The following is a 16,666-nucleotide window of genomic DNA, read 5'->3' as shown; positions in this document are numbered from 1 at the left end:
GTCTGCCCTGCTGAAAACTTCACTTGTTCCAGCTGGGTTGATTTTCTGCCTGTTCAGTGATTGAACTCGTTCATTGAGGGCTGCAGGTGAGCAAGGGGAAAAAAAAGGAGTAGATCTTCCTTGAAAAAAAGTGGTGACAATGGTGCTGAGCTGGGTGATGCAGCTTGGCTCTGGGTTTCAGGCCTCTGCAGAGCTCCTGCTCGTCCAGCTGCTTCATGCCAGGGAGTGGAGAAGGACAAGGGGCTTGCAGGACAGGCAAGGAAGGCATTGGGACTCCCCACTCACATATCTTGTGCTCATTGTTGGAGGCCATGGCCCTGCCTGGAGGGCCTTACTTGCTCCAGCAATTCCAGGCCAAGGGTAGGGATGTCCTCCACACTCTCACATTGTGCATCTCATCTGCTGGTTGCAGGGTGCCAAGAAGCTCTGTCCTCAGTGTAACACCATCACATCTCCTGGAGACCTTCGGCGCATCTACTTATGAAGGACCCAGCAGGAGGGCAGGACCCAGCTACTCGGCTCAGCTCATCACACCCAGGGGGAGAAGAACGACCACAACAAAAAAAAGACGTTTTAAAACTTAAAGAAAAGACAAACCATAGACTCCAGACATGGACTCGAGGATACAGGAGCAGTGGGAGCCTCGGCTGCCAGGTCCCGCAGTTTGAGACCTCCTTCAGCATCTGCAGCGGGCAAAACCAAATCCTTTGTTGTGAAGCCCCCTTTTTTAAAACCAGTGTTCCCCATCACCCATTCCCTGGAGCTGGCTTTGCATTGTGGATGGCTTGTGAGCCCTCCTTTGGACTGTGTTGTTGACCACTCTGCCCCGAGGAAACTGGGGAAGAGACCCTTCACAGAAAGATGTTATATAACCTGTAACTTGTGTTCTTGATCAGTTTTTGTTTTGTTTTTATTTGTTTTGGTTTGATTTTTTTTTTGTTCTGTTTTGGTTTTTTGTGGTGTTCTAGTGATGACTAAAAGGTTTAAAGAAAAAAAAAAACACACCCAGGCAGAAATGAAGCACATGTAATATAGATTATATATGTTTACAATGTTGTGTATAAATGGGATAGACTCAAACATTACATACTAATAAGTTTCCCTTTCTTTTCTTTGGGTTGTATTTTTTTTAAAGAAGAAAAAAATGAGCAGAGAACATTAAACCCATATTTTTCTTGGTTCAGCAAAGTTTTGGCATTAAAGTCATTAGTTTAAAAAAAGTATATATATACATATATATAATATAAATGGTTTAATGTTCTGTGGTGTATATTTCCTCATTCAGATATGAAGTTAACAGCTTTTAGTAATGGCTGTAGCATTGCCCATAACTTACAGAACTTATGGGGAGTAGAGGAGGTGGATTTTTGTCATTAGTTGTAGCTAATGGGGCTATTTATAATAGAATCGTTATCCCCGGAAAGACACAGCTTTTAACTCCTCACCGGGGGGCCAGGCAGGACAGGGGGAATCTGGCTCAGTCCCCTTTGTCTTTCCCAGCTGGGGAAGGAGCAAATGGTGAGGAGCTGGAAAGAGGGAGTGTGTCAGAGCACTGCCCTCTCCCCTGGCTCGAGGGTCCAGATAATACCTGTGCTCCTCCAGACCATCGCCCCTTCCCCTGCCCTGCCCGGCTCTGCTTTCCTCCTCTGGGCAGCATTTCCTGGCTGAGGATGCCTGGGCTGCTCAGGATGGTGCTGAGGCAGGATACTGGGGTTGGAGGGGATGGGATGGTCCTGCTGGTGGCTCTGCCCAGAGACACTCAGCCAGTTCCCTTGTGGGGCTGCCTGGCAGAGCCGTGCAAGCCCTGCAGAGCCAGCTCTGCCCTGCTCTCACTTCCCCCTGCTCCCATTCTCCTGCAGCCTGCCTTTTTCCTAAGAGGTTTTGGCACTAGGGCAGAGAGCCAAGCCAGCCTTGTCTGGTCCCCACTGCCACTCCCAGGGTCCAGCAGAGACACTCTCAGCTGGACCCAGAGGTCCCCCACAGCCCCAGCTTCTTCCACGCAGTCCCTCATGCTTGTCCCTGTCTCCTGTGTCCTCAGCCTTAACCAAAGCTGCCATCTGGCCTGGTTTTTTGTTGTTCTTTCTTTTATTGTCAGGATCCAAGAAACAGATACTGACCCATTTCCCAAGGCCTTGGGACTTCTCCCAGCCCCACACTTCATATCCCTGCCACAGTTTCCTGGGCACTTGTGGGGTGCCAGCTCCCCATAGCCGGAACACAGGGAGATGTGGAAGTTCATCTGCCCCACTCCTTTCCAAGCAGATCCCACCTGGCAGCACAACACAGCTGGGGCACTTTAAGACAGTGGAAACAACTCTGGATGAGGGTTTGGGAGTTGGGACCCCCGTGCTGTTGGGGTGTTTCCAGAGAGGGAAGGGCTGGGTGAGCAGGATGTGTGAGGAGTGGGACAGTCCCACTGCTTCCCTACCCTGAGCTCTTTTGCAGAGAACAGCCTTGGCGTCTCCTTACTGATTTCAGAAGGATCCCTCTGCACCCAAAAAAAACCCAAATGAAATTGAAGGAGCTGTTATTTCATGAACATCTCATCAAAAGGTGACAATTCCTAATTGGGAGTTAACCCTTGTGTCCAAGCTCATATCTGTGTGTGGCCTCTGCGACAGAGAGCTGCAGCCTCCTCTGCTCTGTGCCAGCAGAACTCCCAGGAGCCAGAGGAAGCTGGGGCACCCCAGAGGGTCCTGCCTTCACAGGGACACTGCGGGCAGGGGCTGTCACTGCAGAATAACCCTGCAGCTGGCAGCACAAGGCAGGGGAAGGGCAGGCATGCACAGCTCAGGCTGGATTTGTAAAGGAAGGAAAACTTGCAGGGCACATGGCTCAGCTGGGAGTGTGCTGGTGCTACGGTCTCAGAGATGGAGAGGGCGCAGGCAGGTGGGTTTGAGAGCCAGGAAGGGCAGAGGGTAGGAGGCCCTTACCCAGCCCTTCCTTGGAAATAGCCTAGCTCCCTCCCAGGGCCTTTCTGGCAGGTGTTGGGGACCAGCCGTGTGCTTTATGTACGTATGTGTAAAACCAGATGTAACTACTCATTGGTTCTTTGCTTTGGGGTTTATTTTTGTTTTTTTCTTTTTTTTTTGTTTAAATTGTAAAGCCATCCCCTGTTTTCAAGGGGGAAGCTGCAGGGGGAAGGCTGGGGAGAGAGACATCCCAGTTTGTAACAGGTATCCGCCACTTCCCCTCTTCTGTAATGAGTTTAAATGATTAAAAAAAAAAAATCAGAGTTACCTATCTTTGCCCAAAGAATCCCAGTTGCACAAAGCGATATTCCGGTGTGTCAATGATTGTGTGTCAGTGTATACTATACAAAGAGGTACTTGTCACTCCCGTTTGTAAACTACATTTGACATTAATTAAACAAGTATAAATCTTCTCGGGTGCTTTCTGCTTCTCTGTGTTTCCCTTGGCAGGCGAGAGGCAGCAGAGACACCCCCCACGCGCTGCAGCTCCTGGATGTGAGTAATGTCCCAGAGGGGAGTCCTGGTCCTGTTTGGGATGCAGGGACAGATGCAGGGGGATGCTGGGACATGTGCCAGACCCCACCACGGACGGGTTCCCCCAACTGGTCCCCCCCATAGAGGCAGGAGGGCAGGGCGAAGGGCACCCCTCAGGGGACACCCCCGTAATGAAGTCTCATCGGCTGCGTTAGGCTGGGGCAGGAGACGCCCAGCCCCAACAGATCTATACATCCTGCATTAGGGGCCTCCAGTGCAGTGTAGGGTTACCCCGACTCAGGGACTGGGAGGCTGCTGGGGCGGGGGGGCAGAGGTCGGGTTCCCCCCCGGCACGCGACTGGCGCCGACGCTTTTGGTTTACAAACATTTTGCAGAGGGGTCAATGGGCTGTTTTCAAACCCCTCCCCATGGCTGTGTCCCCCAGGGATGGGGTGCTGGGGGTCCCCAGGCTGGTGGGAGGAGGCAGCAAGGATGTCAGGGACCTCTTTCCATCTGCTGTGGCAAGGACAGGGAAAGGGTGGGATTTGGCCACTTTCTCAGCCCCTCTCTCATCCACTTCCAGCCCAAAGGTGGCCTGAGGCCAGGGCGAAGGGCAGAAACCTCCCTCCCTCTCCACCTACCCCGCAGCAGGCTGCTAATATTTTATTTAAAATATCTTTAGGAAGCGGAGGACCATGATGTATCGGATATATTGAGAAAATGCTAATGTGTAATAGCGTGTGTCAGGGGCCTCGTTCATCACCCTGCGCCGCCTTCTGGGGGATCCATATCTAATTAACAGTAATGAATGAGGGAGCCCACCTAATGACAGCCCGCCAGTTTGTTATGGAAATGAGGCAATCCCATTAGGCAAAACACTTAATTAAACAAACTGCTCGGAGTGTAGGCCAGTGCAAGATGGGCACAGGCCCTTTAGGGAACAAGGGGGGCCCTGGTACCCAGCCCTCCACATGCCAGCCTGGGGGCATAGAGGCTGCTGCAGTCACTGGAGCTGGGTGCCCACAGTCAACTCCAGCAGCAGAGGGCTGGGGAAGTTGAGAGGGATCCACCTGGGGGGATCCAAGCTGGGGAGGGGGCAGCAGGGCAGCTCACATCCCCTGCTCATCTCTCTCCTTCGATGGGCTCAGAGGCAGCAGAGGCCAAACACAGATTTCCAATCAAACGTGTGTACTTGGCTCCTGCTCTATTGACACTGAAGCAAGAAGGGCTCAAGGTTAATTCCTTATCAATACCCTATTGTCAGCTCATCCATCACTCCACGGGGGCAGGGCTGCCCAAGCTCTCCCTGCCCCAGCCCCCATGGGTTTGGGAGGATGACCAAAGGATGCCATGGCCACCTCTGCTAATCCCAGCCGTGCCCACATAGCCTGTCTGATGGTGCTGGGGTGCACTTGCAGCCATATGAGGATGCAGAAATTGGTGGTGGAGGGGGAAGGTCAAATTCAAAGGGAAGGGGATGGAGCGATGTTCATGCCCCAGGCTGGGTGAAGGAGCTCTGTGGGTGTGCTGGACAAGGGGGCATTAGGAGACAGATCAGCTGGTGACTGTGGGCCCCCATTTGTGCTGTCCTGTTTCCTAATTGCATCCTCAATCCCCAGCCCTGTGTGCTGGGAGGTCCTGCCAGCCTTTTCAGAAGAGCAGCACTAAGCTCAGCTCCTTTCCCAGGGCTTGGGGACTACAGGGAAACCAAGGGAGCTCCAGAGTCCTGGTGCATGGAGCTCCAGAAGCTGGGCCATGGTCTGCACAATCACAGAATTACACAGATTGATTTAAAAAACAGATAGCCTTCCCTGGGTGATGGAGAGGGAAGTGCTGTGACCTGGTCTGCTGAGCTGAGAAGGGCAGGAAAGCTGTTCCTGCTGCTAGACTTTTGCTCTTAACAATCAGTTAAAGCTGAGGAATGGGATCTAGTACAAATTCCAGAGGCAGGCAGCCCTAGGGAGAGATGCTGTTCTGCATTAACTCACAATCTCTAGTTCTTGTCATCGCAGTTAGTTCTTGCTGGTCTTTTTCCTTGCCCCAAGAGGAGACTTTCTGCAGGAGATGCTCTCAGAAGCTCTGGGCTGAGCTGTGCTGCTGGGGTCTTCGCCAGGATGTGCTCAGCTGTGTCCTGAGCGGGAATCTCTCCATGCGGGAAAGAGGGGTCCTGCTGCCATCTCGTGGAGCTGTTCCCGCCCGGCACGGGCTCCGCGGGCTCTGCACGGCCGCACAGGCTCCCTCCTTCACTTTTTGGGATGCAGCACAGGGTTGGATTGCTTGCTTCCATCCCGTCCATTCCCACTTTTCCATCAATGGCAGAGCTCCACGCATATGCCTGCATGCCTGCATACATCCCAGCATGTATGAAAATGGGACCTCAGCCCACACACCTTTAAAACACCTTTATGAGGTGTGGGCACAAGTCAGTCTCCACCCAGGATCTTAATTTGAATTACTCACTCTGTGAGATGTTCCCCCAGCTCCAAAACCTGAACCCTGGCTGGCTGGATCCTGCCCCATAGCCTCCCCCAGAGCTGCAGGGAGCTCTGGCTGCACAGACACCCTCCCCGCCCTGTCAGGAGCAGCTGAGCACCCTCCAGCACAGCCACACGGGCCACACTAAGTGGCTTTGTTTGTTTTTCAAAACCTCTCTGTAACATCACCACTGTATGGGGAGAGAAGGTGGCACAGGGGAGCAGGCCAGGAGCCTGTTCCCTCACAGGAAACACTCAATTAGATTTTGTTACGAGGGAAAGTTAATTCTGCTTTACCACAACTGTGGTAGCCGGCTGTGAGCATTCTCCTCTCCCACCACTGTTGGTGTTCCACCCACACCATTTCATAGTCTGCACATAAGGGCTGGACTGCAGAAAAGCAAGCTCTAGGCCACATCCCACTCCCTACCCTCGAGGCAAGTCCAAGGATGCTGCATTTTTTCCTCCCAATGAACAGCTCTGCAGTGCCCCTCCTCCCCATAGCTCATCTCAGAGATTTACTTGGATTTGCCAAGATATCACAACCTTTGGGCTTTCAGTGTTCAGGCTGAAGCTCTTTAGGAACACCGGCTGCGCCAAACCGTGACAGTTTAGCAAGGATTAAGGGTCTGAGGCTGGGTTTTTGTAAATCCAGTAGTGCTTGGATCATTTCTCAGCCATGTGCCTTCAGGCTCCAAGTTATTAACCTTCTGTTTCAAATAAGCCTCAGGAATATGGAGGGCAGGAAGGTGGGGGCACACAGTACAGGAAAGCAGAGGCCAGCATATCACACAGTGCTCACAATCTGAATTAAAACTTGCTGGGACTCAGAAAACAACACCCACTCACAAGACTGGTGCTGTAAATCACTGGCTTGACAAGATCATTCTACTCTCAGACAGCTGTGTACACAGATCACCTTTGAATTTCAAGTCACTTTTGCAGCAGTGGAAACGCCTGTGACCACATTCCTGTCGGCAAAGCTCAGGACACCTCTGACTGCAAAGCTCCAGCAGGCAGCACCCACTCCCTGCCTGCTGCCCTGGGGAGTGGGGAAATGGCAACACCTTGGTGGGGAGGTGAAAGTGAGGAAGGTGCAGCTGATGTGAAGTTTTTTCCCAGGGGAAGCCTCGCCATCCTGTCAGGCAAGGGCAGAGGGTTTAGCTCCAGCTCCTGCCAGCCATGCTCTGTAACAGACCAAGTCCTTAAACAGGAACAGTTCAACACCCACAGCAATAAACAGGAACAGCAGATTCCCAGGAACAATTGTATTAATTCAGAGGCGTGTATTATGGAGTGTTTAACTGATCTGTAAATACTGAACCTGTAGAAACCAGCATGAGAGCAAGTGCTGGTTAAATAACCTTTATCACCTCTGTTCTCCAAGAGTGTTCACAGTGCCACAAACAGGCTGTATGCTGAGAAGCCCCAACCCAGATGTCTGAAAAGGCAGATGAACACATCACAACTCAGGAGTTACAGCACTGACAGCACAAACCAGGGGCCTGCTTTAAAAAGCTGAGAGTTCTCTGATGGGCTTCCTGGAGATAGGGGACCATGCCTGGATTTTACAGGTCCAAACCCCAGAAACAAGAATTTCTTCATGAAAAGGGGAAGGCTGAAGGCTCTTACCACAGAGTAGCCCTCACACCCCACTGTCACACTGGGAGCTGGAACTGGGATCACACCTACAGAAGACTGGGACCTGAGAACAAGCTCCAGTGCCTGGAGACAGTTCTCACTTTTAAAAAATAAAAGACAAACCAGGTCATCAGACCATTTTCAGTTAATTCTCACTTATCCCATATACAGCCCAACCCTCCCTCTGCTACAAACCAGCTGTGTGGTCACCACTGCCACTCACCCTGTGCTTTCACTTCTGTGAGGTGTTACAGTTCTTGTGTTAAATTTCCAAATTATTTTAGTGCTTCCCAAGGACTTCCCCCTCTGCATTTCAATCCATAACAGCAAGAGTTTTGTAATTGTGGATGACAACACCCCAAGAGTAGGCAAGAGCAGCACAGCCACCCACTGGTAGAACTTTTTGCAAAACTCCTCCTGCTATTTAAGTGCCTACCTCTCTAGGGCAGTTCCTTGTTCAAGCAAGCCCATGGCACAGCCCTCCAGAGCTTCTTCCTGGCAATTTAAAGCTGGCTAGAGCTGTTCACCGTGTAATTATCTTGCTATACTGTGACATAGCATAAACATAGCAGGCTCTGCTCTGTCCTTATCCCCACTTCTCCCTCAAATAAACAATAAAACCTAAACCCAAACATGAAGTACAGTGCAGTGAGCTACTTTTTCACTAGGTGGAAGGAATTAATTTCTTGTACACGTTGCATGGACTGCAAAGACTGATCATCTGAAGAGAACATGATGGACAAAAACATATTTCATGGTCATTTGTAGGCAAGAGGTGATTTAAGAAATACCCAGTATGAAGCATAGCTCCAAGAGACAGTTCTGTTTTCTTCTGCAATTCCACCTTTCTGTTTCTGGGATCTGGTACAGCTGTAATGCAAAAATTTCCCTGCATATCGAGATGCAAAATATAGGCTGCTTCAAGACATACAATTAACAAATAAGTAGCTCTCCAATAAAGCAAAACTACTCAGTAGAAAACACAAAAGACTGGAAGGAAGAGAAACAAAACACTAGACACATTCAAAAATGTTAGCTTAAACCTCTGGGATGAAGAACACAGAAGTTATAAAAAACATCTGAGCTCCCACCAAGGATCAGAGAGCTTTGACTGTTTTATCTCAGCTATTTAATGGAACCAGATTACAGTCTGGTCATACTGCCCTACACACACCTTTTCCTGGTCTTACACTTGGTTTCAGGGCCTGATCTCCAGTTAGGAGAGTAAAACAAGAACTGGGATGGACTGAGGAAAGCAGAGGAGTCCTGCAGATTTGGCTCTGTTTGCTCATCGCAAGATAAAAGAAATGTCAGAGAGAAAAAAAAAAACAGCAAAACAACAAAGACATGGAAGAGCTGTATTGTAAAATTAATACAAGCAACAGAACATGCATGTTGGACATCAGGGACAAGGTGACAACATGGAAAGCAGAGAACAAGAAGAGACAAGAAGAAACAAACAATACTCAGTGTGAGATTCTGGTCTGCGACACCTTGGCAAAGCACATCAACATGAACCATGACAGGACTTCACCTTCAGAACTTTAAATTAATCCATATCTACTTTCTGCTCTAACATGGCTGGTCCAAAGGCCAGGCTGGAGGCTTTCAGGCTTGTAGACGGTACGGGAAAAAAAACCAAACCAAACAAGAAGCCTCTACTTTCCTCTTTTCAAAGACACAAAAGCAAAGGGGGTGACATTTCCCATAGGAGCTGAGCAAGCAGAGGCAAACACTGCAGGTGATTACAGCACTAAGGAGGTGAGGCCCCGACACAGTCAGACAGGAAGGTCGTGCAGAGGCTGCGGTAGTAGGTGGGGTACACCCGCATGTGGCTGACATGAGCCGAATCCGAGAAGTCCACAGCTTTCACAGGAACACCGAGCTGCTGCCGGGCACTGGCCATGAGCTGAACCTCGCTGGCCTTGATGATGAGATCGGCCTGGGAATAGAGGTAGAGCTCGGGCCAGCGCGAGGGCGCTCTCAGCAGGGCGTCGTAGTGGCTCTCGTGCATGAAGCGGGTCAGGGGGTACAGCAGGATCCGCAGCGCCACGGCCGCGCTGGCGAACGCGAACAGCAGCAAATACTTGAGCAGCACGTTCGTGGAGACCAGCACGGTCGCCAGGGCACGAAGGGCTCCTCGCAAGTTTCTCCTGCCAGGGGCGCTGTCGAAAATGGTGCCAGCTACTCGGAGGTTCTGGAAGGGCTCGTGGGTGTGGAGCGCCTCGATGATGTAACGGTACAGCATGACACCACCGTTGCTGAAAACGTGGAAAAGAACCGGCCTGTTCTCAATGCTGTAGTCAAAGAGTAGCTCCAGGAGTCGCCTGGCTGGGGTCTGCAGGGATCTGATGCCAAAGGTCTCAGAGAAGAATATCATCCTCCATGGAGCTGTGTAACGGATGACCGTGCACCCCTAAGAACAACAGAAAGAGACCCCACAGACATTTCAGCTGTGCTGCAATACAGCGTAGGCAAGCAGCAGTACAAAGAAATGAAAATTTGGGACAGGTTTCCAACAGAGACCATAGGGCCAGAAGAAAGTCTTTAGTGTCAGCAGCAAGACATTGACATGAATATGGATTACATTAATCATCATAGCACACGGTGTTATGAAAAAGCCTCAGCAGTGGCAGAGGCCTGGCTTTGGTCATGCTTGAGATCATTTCAAATCTTGTGCTAACTGGCACAACCTCTGGGGACACAGCCACCCATTTTTATGGGTGTTAATCCTCACCAGGAGAAGAAAACCATCTCCCTGATTCACAGACCTTCAGCATCAGCCATTTTGGTAAGACAAGCCTGCTTTGGTACACATCCAGCTCATCACACTGAAACAAATGTAAGAAGAAAGAGGAACTCCTCCTCTCCTTGTGTATACTTGTTTGCAGCTCTCTTTAAGACTCACCACCAACACCAACATGATTTTTGTAGACCTTCCTGAAACCCTCTAGCTGTGCAAAGAGCTCTGGCTCAAGGACTCAGAACTCCTGAGCAACTGCCTTCATGCTTAAGTCCTTACATTTAGGTATAGATTTGGAAACAGGATCTTGGAGGAGTTTCAAAATAGAGCAGGTGGAACTACATTTATAAATGCTTTAGACCTTTTCTATCACCTGAGCTCACTGACATTACACACTGACAAGCACAAACCAAAATCACCAACACAGCCCCCCAGAGCTCCCTAAACAGTGAACAAGTTAGAAGAGGATACCAAGTTCTCAAATCAAAGCCCTCTCTTCCAACTTCCTGTGGTTACAGCCACTTCCCCTTAGTGAGCTAAGCGAACCCATCCTCTCCTTTCCCATTTCTATGATCTTTCTGAGAGAAAAGTATTTTCCAAGAAGTTGTCATGCTGCCCTGTAACGTGCTCCTCATCCTCTCAGCAGCATCTTAAAGCCACTTAAGAACTAATTCTTCACTAGATCAAGCCAATTAATGACTCCTGCCCTGGATTACACATTAACAATAGACTTGTTAATGTACAAACTTTACCATCTATAGTTGGAACAGATTTGGATAATTCCAAGATTCCCTGTATGCTGACCAAGAAAAAAAAAAATGTAATGTGTTCTGTCAGTTCCCACCCCAGCCTCACCACATCTGTGCTGTGGCCTAACAGCAAGCAGTAAACACAGAATCTTTCCATGCATGTTTACCTGTTTGGAAAACTAACCCAGTTCACATCATTCCTGAAAAATCCCACAACTTTAAAAGCCTTAAGATACTTCAGTGAGTCACATGGCAGCTGAAAGTTTCTCCAAGGAGGTATTTCTGTCTTAGCTGCACACACAAAGGTGACATCAGCAGCTGTTAGATAACACTGCCCAGGCTGTGAGAGACAAGAAGCTGTCAGTGACAGGAGAACTCTCACTCATCCCCATGAGTGAGACCAAAAGAAGCTTCAGAGAGACTCTACCAACATGCAAAAAGAAGGCAGTTTCACAGTATGACAGTGTCATAAAAATACAGACAGGCCACTCACCTTCTGGCTGTAGATTGCACTGTACTTGGCCAGGTATTTGTCCTGGCAGCCGGCCCAGCCCAGGAGGATCACCACAGGCTGGCCCTGGGCAGGCTCTCTGTCTGTACTGCCTTCTGGAACAAAGCACAAGTGTTAAGCAACTGCCCTCCAGTCTGCCCGAGTCACGACTTACAGCAGCTTGTCTGCTTACTAGAGTTCAAAGGCAATAGTGAAACGAGTATAAGCAATAGCAAAACGAGTATAAGCAACAGCAAAACGAGTATAAGCTTGACTTCTCGGTCAGTTACAAGTATTGCCTCACGCCATTTCATTAGTGGGGTATTGCACAGCACAGCTTCGGCCCCCGCAGCTCCCACCGCTCTCCAGCACCGAACTGATCCCTACGGGGGGCGAGATCTCTCCTCCCGCCCCCGGCGAGGCAGCAGCAGCTGCTGCCACTTCCAGGGGGAAAAGGGAAGCGTCCTGCCCTGTCCTCCAGGGACTGCCAGACCCCAGCTGGACCACCAATGCCCCAGAGCTGCTCCTCCCATACCCAGCGCGCTCCGCCCGCAGAGCCCCCCAGTCCCCGGTGTCAGTGGTGTCCCCGGTACCGCTGGCCTGCGCACCGCGGGCGTGTCCCGGCCCCGGCTCCACCGCGGCTCCCTTCAGCCCGCGGGCGTGTCCCGGCTCCGGCTCCACCGCGGCTCCCCTCAGCCCGCGGGCGTGTCCCGGCTCCGGTTCCACCGCGGCTCCCCTCGGCCCGCGGGCGTGTCCCGGCTCCGGCTCCACCGCGGCTCCCTTCAGCCCGCGGGCGTGTCCCGGCTCCGGCTCTACCGCTGCTCCCTTCAGCCCGCGGGCGTGTCCCGGCTCCGGCTCCACCGCGGCTCCCCTCGGCCCGCGGGGGTGTCCCGGCTCCGGCTCTACCGCTGCTCCCTTCAGCCCGCGGGCGTGTCCCGGCTCCGGCTCCACCGCGGCTCCCCTCGGCCCGCGGGGGTGTCCCGGCTCCGGTTCCACCGCGGCTCCCCTCAGCCCGCGGGCGGCCATGGCCGCGCTCCGCGCCCCGGCCGCCGCCGCTTCCGCGACCCCGGAAGCCCCGCCCACCTCCCTCCCCGCAGCCAATGGGAAGGGAAAACGTCCACCCCGCCTCCTCATCCGCCCCGCCCCTACCCGCCCCCCGCTTCCTTAGCAACGCGCCCTTAGCGCCGGCCCAGCGCCCCGCCCCCTGGCACCCATTGGGCAGGGGCAGAACGTCTGGCAGCGATTGGCTGTGACGCGTGTCAGTCACGGTGCGGGGTGCCCGCCCCCCTGGGGCAGGGGCGGGATGAGGGGAATGGCGGGGCCTGGAGGGGGATCGCGGCGTGAGGGGGGAGAGGGGCTGTGGGGTGGCGGTCTGGGGCAGGGAATGCTGAGGTTGCAGTGGGTCAGACGGGGCGGGGGCTGGGATGGATGCGGGGGCAGTTCAGGGCCTGGCTGGGATGGGGCAGTGCGGGGCGGGTTTGGGCTGTGGCTGCCTTAGCAGTGGGGCTGGGACACGCGGGACTGGGGGTTGAGGGGCTGGGGGTGTACACTGAGTAAGGGGCACTGTGAGGGGTGCCAGGAAAGGAGGAAACGTGCCAGGAAAACAAGCCCGAAGTTCTGCCTGAGGCTGGGCACAACCTTGATGTTGTAAGAGGCAAAGGTAACAAATCACTGCCACTCTGCCCTCCCATGAGTTCAAGGCTATCGTTCACTGGCACCTCACACTCGGTCTGAGGCTGAAGCAACACCAGTCTGCCTTTTGATCTCAATCTGATGATTAAGCAGAACTCTGGATATAAAGAACTGCTGAATTGCCAGAGACAGTTCCTAAATCACTCGTTTTTCTCTTGGCAGGAATAAAGCTCTGCCCTCACCCAGCCTTGTTTTGATTATTAGGTCCAGTGGACTGGGTGGCAGCCCAGCACTCTTGACAGCTGTCTTTGAAGCCAACAACCAGGAGTTACATGTTGATGCTAGCACTGATAAATGATTCAGGCAAGTCATTTCACTTCCCTGTGCCTGTATGTTCCCATATGTAAAATCGTCATAATAAAAACATAAATGTATATTTTCAGAGTACTTTGCAATGTTGGCTTAAAGACTCCCATGTCAGCAAATGCTGTTATTACAACAGCCAAAGACAGACACCACTGTATTGTCTGAAGCCATGTCATATTTCAAAATTCTTTTTTTTTTTCCCCATTGATTCATAGGCAAGCCCTTTGTATCACTAAAATCCTCATGTCCAGAGGCTGGTGCTAGTATTTCGGGGGGGGGGGGGGGGCAGGTTACTGCAGCACTACACCACCAGCATCTTAAACATAAATACAGAAACGTTAATTTACAATCAATTTTGGGATGTTTCAGACTGTAAAGTTCTTTTAACTAGATCTCTGTTGAGGACAGAGGAGCACTTTATGGGACTGTAAATTTCATGCAAACAGTCTCTGTGAAATACAGATTCCCCCTACACACGAGCTGTTCTCTCAATATCAATCATATGCCTTGCAAGTAATGTTTCACAAATATTCTGTAAATCACAGGAAAATGCTTGCAATAATGTGAAATATGACTTTCACTTGACTGTTTCAGCAGAGGCCCCTAACAGGCCATTCTCCTGTCAGCACTAACATTTGTTATGGCTAATAACATTTTCAATCACAACTATTTTGGGAAAATGGATTTATTTTAAACCTGCTTTCCTGCAGAGGAGATCCTGAAAACGCCCTGCCAAGGACACAGATGCCTTACAGAACACAGACCGTTAATTCCCAAATGAAATTTCATCTCATCTTAATTCTCAAGCACTGTTTCTTAGCCAGCTTTTTGAAGACTTTACTTGTTTGTTTTTAGGCACTGAGATACAGCTTCACGTCTTAGTCGTTGTTTTCAGTCTGGTTCAGATAATAGGAGTAGAAAGTTACTTTTGAGCAGGTATCTTGGGGATACTTTGGAACGGATTTGAAATTTTTATCCAGATATTAGGAGAAAAGGCTTAAGAACTTTGTAAATAGGAAATTGGTAATCTTGATGATTTGTATTACACTGGAAATAAACTTCTTATTCTGAAACACAAATATTTTATGTAATTTTAACTCTTTCTCTCAATAAACCACACTTAAATAAAACCTAAAATGGTGCTTTTGTTAAGTAGGAAGCCCAAGAAATGCATTAGACAAGGTGTGGATTCCTTTCTTATCCTTAGGCATGTTGATGCAGCTTGGTGGAGAACAAGGCAGCTGTGTTAATGCCACTGTTTGTGACCTTATCCCTCTCTCTCCATCTGTGTGTGGGCACAGATCCTGGTGTTTAACTGCGAGGTTCCTTGAGACTGGTCAGTGTCCTCCAGCCAGAAGCCTGCACGGCTCTGGGATTGCCACACAATTGGAAAGCTTAGTCCCTGACATTCCATCTCCCCTGCTAAGTGCACCTTCACATTTGTCAAGCTGCACTAGGGGATATCATACTGAGCCAAAAGACACTTGGAAAAATGTAGATTTCTTTATTTAACATCTGTGTGAAGAAATAAAAGGAATTGCAGACAAGGGATGTTTCTGGAACTGCTGTCTTCTTGCTTATAGCTCTTATCATTTTAGCTTTTCTTAGATTGTCTAAAAACAGGCCAAGAAAATTAGAGAGGGAAAAAACAGAGCAAATGTCTGTCATGCTAAAGGGTGCCAAAGCACTTTCCCACTGCCAAGGCCAGGCACGTGTTCCTGGGGTGGGTGTCCAAATGGCTGTTGTTCCAGCACGTGAGTGAGGGCTGTGCTGCTGTGCTAACAGGCATTTATAGCCCCCTTGACCCTGTCACTCCCCATAAATCCATACCTATTTCTGCCCTCATTTCACTCTATTTATTCCCTGGCAGGTCAGATATGAGACGCCCTGTTCATATCATGAGGCTAGTGAGAAACAGGGCTGGGGTAATGGGTAACATCAAAATGACTTTATTAGCAGAGCAAAGAGCTCCTGTGGTAAAACCACCTGCCCAGGAAAATAATCTCAGGTTTGTCACAGATTCATTGTGCAGCTTCAGACATATCAGGAACTCTCTTTTTGCTAGTTTTCCTATGAAATGAGTGTAAGAGAAAATTAGATTAAATTATTACTAAGTGTTTTCATATTATTTGCCAGAGATTTTAAATGGGATTCTAATGATATTTCATTTGTACAGTTTTTCTTCACAGACCTTTTTAAATTTCTTTCTCATTTTTCTCTAGGCAGAAGAGATCCTAACATGTGCCAAAGAGCAGGAAGCCATTAGCCATCATGGTTTTCAAAGTTGCTTGGCATTCTGGCTGCACTGGCTAGCCCTACTGCCTAAAGAGAACAGTCTGGAGAACTGCGTGAAGCCTGTCCCTGTCACTCTGCCCTTTCCCCCCAGCATACGATGGGAGATGTGCCCTGTCAGTTCTCGGAGCCCGTGCTGGGTGCGCTGTGCTCAGTACACCTGGAGGTCCAGTACAAAGGTAAGACCTGTCTACCCACGCAGGACGGTGCGGGGCTGGCCTGGTGAGTGTGCCGGGGGCCAAGGGCAGGCACAGGAGCTCTGTGCCGAGCGTCCCCGGTGCCCCGATCCCGCCTGGCCGCGACCGATACGGGCCTGGGCGGGGACGGGCGCTTATTAGTATTCAGCGTCATTTGCATACCCAGAGTGCACCGCGCGGGGTGCCGCTCACACTGCAAAGTTCGGGCCGCCGCTCCGCGGTACCGCTGGTCCGGTGCACGGCCGAGCTCTGATCGCAGCCGGGACAATGGGCTGAGGCAGATGAAGGGCGAATCTGGGTGTAACTGGCGTCGCTGTATCTTTGGACGGACAGCCATGAACGGGTACCCGCCAAAGACCAAAGTACGGTATACTCTGGTTTCTCTTCAGATCGTATAAATCTTTCGCCTTTTACTAAAGATTTCCGTGGAGAGGAACAGGCACGAGTGTCGAGAAATTTTTTGAGGCTCCATTTCGGTGGAGCTACCCCTACTCCGGTAAAAAAAAGAGCAAATGATACCTTTACTGGCTTAGATAGTTCAGATGTGTATGCCGTGTTCTAGGGCTGGAAGCGCAAGGCGCACCGGCGCGGCTCCCGGCAGCACCGACCCTGCGCTGACGGGTCCGTCCGCACCGC

At 50.8% G+C, this 16,666-nt stretch overlaps 2 protein-coding genes, 1 long non-coding RNA gene and 1 other non-coding gene across 14 annotated transcripts in view; 3 read left to right on the top strand and 1 right to left on the bottom strand.

Moving 5' to 3' along the window:
• The window catches only part of RNF220 (ring finger protein 220), a 213,005-nt gene extending 209,620 nt beyond the window's left edge, over positions 1–3,385 (top strand). For all 5 annotated transcript variants that reach the window (XM_030278887.3, XM_002193068.6, XM_030278889.3 and 2 more), the window contains one exon: positions 413–3,385. In XM_030278887.3, the coding sequence (XP_030134747.1) occupies positions 413–484 (72 nt within the window). In that variant the 3' untranslated portion in view covers positions 485–3,385. The remainder of the gene's footprint in view (positions 1–412) is intronic.
• Positions 3,386–8,905: 5,520 nt separating this feature from the next.
• Positions 8,906–12,636, bottom strand: TMEM53 (transmembrane protein 53). 6 transcript variants are annotated; one of them, XM_030278890.4, is made up of 3 exons: positions 12,137–12,636; positions 11,547–11,659; positions 8,906–9,977 (listed from the first exon to the last, which is right to left on the bottom strand). In XM_030278890.4, the coding sequence occupies exons 1-3, from the start codon at positions 12,567–12,569 to the stop codon at positions 9,315–9,317; spliced, it is 1,209 nt and encodes a 402-aa protein (XP_030134750.2). In that variant the 5' UTR covers positions 12,570–12,636; the 3' UTR covers positions 8,906–9,314. The 6 variants fall into 6 exon arrangements, with proteins under 6 accessions (XP_030134750.2, XP_041573883.2, XP_030134751.2 ...); XM_041717949.2 differs by having other exon boundaries at positions 11,547–11,656; XM_030278891.4 differs by having other exon boundaries at positions 12,152–12,636.
• A 170-nt stretch (positions 12,637–12,806) lies between these two features.
• Positions 12,807–16,515, top strand: LOC121470330 (uncharacterized). Of its 2 annotated transcripts, XR_012057064.1 has the most exons (4): positions 12,811–13,203; positions 13,440–13,542; positions 15,768–16,012; positions 16,197–16,515. It is a non-coding gene; the product is annotated as an uncharacterized lncRNA (long non-coding RNA). The 2 variants fall into 2 exon arrangements; XR_005981152.2 differs by having other exon boundaries at positions 12,807–13,203; positions 15,768–16,515.
• On the top strand, positions 16,400–16,514 carry LOC115496326 (U5 spliceosomal RNA). The gene has a single exon (XR_003961799.1). It is a non-coding gene; the product is annotated as a U5 spliceosomal RNA (small nuclear RNA).
• Positions 16,516–16,666: the final 151 nt, after the last annotated feature.

The sequence above is a fragment of the Taeniopygia guttata genome, chromosome 8, assembly GCF_048771995.1.
Source record: "Taeniopygia guttata chromosome 8, bTaeGut7.mat, whole genome shotgun sequence".
Taxonomy (NCBI): Eukaryota; Metazoa; Chordata; class Aves; order Passeriformes; family Estrildidae; genus Taeniopygia; species Taeniopygia guttata.
This window is presented reverse-complemented; position numbering and strand designations above follow the sequence as displayed.